Source organism: Pteropus vampyrus, unplaced genomic scaffold (genome assembly GCF_000151845.1).
Source record: "Pteropus vampyrus isolate Shadow unplaced genomic scaffold, Pvam_2.0 Scaffold401, whole genome shotgun sequence".
NCBI classification, from domain to species: Eukaryota; Metazoa; Chordata; class Mammalia; order Chiroptera; family Pteropodidae; genus Pteropus; species Pteropus vampyrus.
In genome coordinates this window covers 389187-393176 of record NW_011889182.1, presented here as the reverse complement: position 1 = coordinate 393176, position 3990 = coordinate 389187, and the positions used below count along the sequence as shown (strand labels likewise).

Here is a 3990-nt window from a genome sequence, read left to right as displayed (position 1 = left end):
CCCACGTGTTCAGCCTGCTCCAGAGCATCCGCCACTGCCAGCCACCAGGAGAGGACCAGGAGCACCTGGTGCTGGAGAGCAGGCTTCCGGCAAGTCCCCCACCAGCGGCTCTACGCACGCGCAGGTGAGTCTCCATGGCACACCAAGCAGCGCCCCTGGCCGCTGCCCACTTTCTGTAGTAGCACACACCCCCTGCCACAGATGTGACAACCAGAACTGTCCCCAGACACTGCTGCACGTCCCCTGGGAGCAGAATCCCCGCCGAGAAGCCCTGCTCTACAGGTGAGGCCAGGGGCCAATAGCGGGGCGCTCGGCTCTGAGCCCCCTGCCCCGCGGCTCAGTGCCACCTGAGCAAGCCACGCTCTGCACCCCTCCCCTGCGGAGTGGAACGAGGGGCCTGCTACGGTCCCTCCCGCAGGAAACGATCGATAGGTGGTAGCTATCGTCATCGATAACGGAGAGCACACGAAGGCTTGCCCAGACAGCAAGGATGCCGGGGCGGGTGGAGGCCGAAGGCACCCTGTCGCCGGCCCCTCCCCGGCACGAGCAGCTTGGAGCACCCTTCACTTGGCTCCTCCAGGAGGAGGCCACCCAAGGCTCTGCGCCCCAGCTACATGCAGCCCAAGGCTGCCTCTGGTCCAGGTACCCCAGCCATACGCCACGCGCACCATGCCGCTATGTCACCCCGCCCCGTGATGGTGCTAGGAAGTGCGGCCTCGGCGAGGTCACGAGGTACGGTCCCCGTTGGGGGTCAGTGCCCTCGTAAGAACAGACAGCTCGCTGCCCCACTCTGCCCTCCGCCACGGAGGACAGGCCCTCCCCTGGCACACCGCGCCGGCCCGGCCCTCAGCCCCCCGCCCCCCAGCCTCCAGACCGCAAAGTCGCCGTCCTCGGGGAGACGTAACCTTCACAGCTGTCGTCACGGCAGCCCCAGCGGACTGCATGTGACTGGGCCCCCGCCGGACAGGTCGCTCCACAAGGCAAGGACTGCCGTTTGGCTCGTCCAGCGGGACACCCCGGGCCCTGAGCACGTGCCCATCGTGGACGCTCGTCAAATCCGTGCGTCGTGTCGTGACCTGGGTCCTCCACCACCGCAACGGCGAAGTACGGACAGCAGTCTCAGAGCGGCCGCCGCGGGCCAGGCTCGGGGTGCGAAACGCGGACACCAGCCCGCCCCGGCAGGGCGTGTAATCCGCACCGGGCGGTTCTGACGCCAGACCCCACCCCCACGCACCCTGAGCCCATGCGCCGTGTCCCTGAAGGAGCCACAGGAAGCAGCCGCGGAGGTGCCCCCAGCAGCAAACGTCGCCCCCAGAGAGCCAGGGCATCCTTGGGGGCGGGGCGCAGGGTCCCCGAGAACTGGTGCTCGCTGCAGCCTCTCAGAACCGGCCACGAACGCCGCAGGCCCGGCCACTCGGCTAGGAGGACAAAGAGAGGAGGGCTCGCCCGCGCGGCCACCTTCTCTCAAAGGCGGGATGCCCGCTGCCAGCGAGCGGGGACCCCACCCCTCCACAGCAAGTGACTCCGGCCCAGAAATGCACGTCACCTCGAGTCCCCATCCCACCTGCAGGACAGGGCGCGTGGCTCTCACTGACGGACTTCACCAGCCGGAGGTCACCGCTGGGGACCGGGGCAGGCTCTGCCAGGGGCTGTGGCTTCTGCCCGGGCGCCGACACCTCCTGCAGCTGACGCCGCTCCTGCCGCTGGCTGTGGTTGCGCAGGACGCGGCGCGCCGTCTCCATGGCCACCTCGGTGTCCAGGCTCTCGGCCGCCACGGCCAGCAGCTCGTCCCCGTCCTCGCCGGCATCCCAGGCATCGCTGGTGCTGCTCTCAAACTCCTGGAAGGTGCTCAGTCGCTTGGCCTTCAGCGGCGTGGCGGGCGCCTGGGGCGTGGCCTTGTGCAGGCTGCAAAGCAAGGGCAGTCCTCACTGGCCTCGGGGCCCTGAGAGGCCTCTCCGCAGCCGGAGGGGGTTGGGGGGTGCCCCAGTGACGGGCGCACCGGGAGGAAGTGCGGAGGTGCACGCTCCGAGCCATCCACAGACTCGCAGAGCTGCCGAGGACTTAGTGGCGGGAGAGGCGGATTCGCGGATTCGGGCCGAACCTCCAAAGCACACCCTGGCTGGCACCTGAGACTCTCACCCCTGCATCCCCGCCCACCAGGCAGCGCCCGGCTGCGGGGCAGAAACTGGCCACGGGGCACAGGCCTTTGGGGCGTGGAGGGGTGCGGGGCATTTCGCTCGGGCTCCCCAGTGTGCCACGGATGACACGGCCCCATCGCGTGCCCGGTAACTTCTCGGCGGGCAGGGCGGGGCGGTCGCAGGGCCACACCTCCCCCTCGCTTGCCCCTGGTGCAGCAGCCGAACACGGAGCAGACACAGCAGAGCGGACACAGCGGAGCAGACACAGCGGAGCAGACACAGCGGAGCGGACACAGCGGAGCGGACACAGCGGAGCGGACACAGCGGAGCGGACACAGCGGAGCGGACACAGCGGAACGGACACAGCGGAGCGGACACAGCGGAGCGGACACAGCGGAGCGCGCCTCGGTGGCTGGGTGGGGAGCAGCAAAGTGGAGGAAAAATAAAGCACCACCAGCAACAGGCAGAGGGACAGAGGGACAGGGGGGCTCAGCTGTGGCTCCCACGGCTGCTCGCCCCCGGGGCTGAGCTCAGCAAGGCCAGCTGCGCCTCACACCAGCCAGCCTGCTGGCTGCTGAACCCCAACTGCCTTCCTCCCTCAGGCATCCCAGGGAGCGGGCGGGACAGTGCATCCCCAACCAGCCGAAGAGCCCCGTGGGAGTGGAGGCTTCACTTACGTGCCGTGTAACAGTGGATCAAAGGGGGGGTGCTGGGCGCCATACACGTGCTGGATGCTAATCAGGAAGAAAGGGAAAACAAATTAGCTCCTTTCAGTTTTCGCCAGGGCCCACACTTGACTACCCTCCCAGAAGCCCACGCGCCTGGGGAAAAGTCTCCACCAGCTGCCACAGGTCGCCCTCCAGCCACTCCGGGGTCCTCAGGGCCCCCTCAGAAGGGATGGAAGGCACCACGGAGGCTCACACCTCACAAACAAGGGGCACTCAGCCTTCTCTGCCACCGGCCTGAGCACAGGGACCGCTGCCCTACAGAGCCACCCCAGGCCCCAGGCACCGACCAGTGACAGGGCTGCTGGGAGCTGACCACGTCTCCACACCAGTGACGTCCCCGGCAGCCTCTCTCTAGGACCACATGTCACAGGCGGGGCTGAAAACGGACCGTGAAATGCCAGACAGCAAACTCTCACCTGGCACCATTCTGTCTTAAAGACGGAGGGCAGAATTACAAAAAGGAGATAACGATGATGTTTTAAGCACTTAATGCTTTTATCATAAAAGTCTGATGCTCGTTAGAGTAAATTTGGAAAATAGATGGCAACAAAACAAGCCGAGTGGCAGACACCACACTGGTCAGCTGGGTGACCCGCCCGCACCCGCTCCTCTGGGGACTCCCAGCCGGGGGTGGCCGTGGGACGGCACAGGCCATCGGCAACGATGGCAGGCCCTTCCGTGCCTAACGGGGACGGCGCAGCTGGCTTCCCCTGCTTCCTGCCTGGAGCACAGACACGAGGCCCACGGGTTCTCAGCTGCCTTGCCACCCTGAGGACACGCAGGAGGAGGAAGGCCTCCCACGATGGACGGCGGGGCAGGAAGGGGAGAAAGAGCGTGGGCCCACTGCCAGGCCAGCCGAAAACCGCCTCGCTCAGACTTCCACGTCCACGAAACGGACCACCCGTGCGTGGAAGGCACCGGCACGGGCTGCTCCCAGCCGCCCGCGGACGCTCTGATGCGCCGCCTCGCAGGGGCCCGGGTGAGGGGTAAGGTCAAGTACAGACACGGCCATGTCTGGCATGCAGACTGCTTGGATCTGTCTAACAGAATGAAATCCTGCCTTTCTCACCTAGCGACATAGTGTGACTACTTCGCCATGCCGTCGCCCCTCTCCAGTTCACTGA

General features: G+C 66.6%; 1 protein-coding gene across 1 annotated transcript in view; it reads right to left on the bottom strand.

Moving 5' to 3' along the window:
* TBC1D22A (TBC1 domain family member 22A) overlaps positions 1-3990 on the bottom strand; it is a 236104-nt gene that overhangs the window by 213780 nt on the left and 18334 nt on the right. The window contains exon 3 of the mRNA XM_011380727.2: positions 1565-1905. Coding sequence (XP_011379029.1) covers positions 1565-1905 — 341 coding nt within the window. The remainder of the gene's footprint in view (positions 1-1564; positions 1906-3990) is intronic.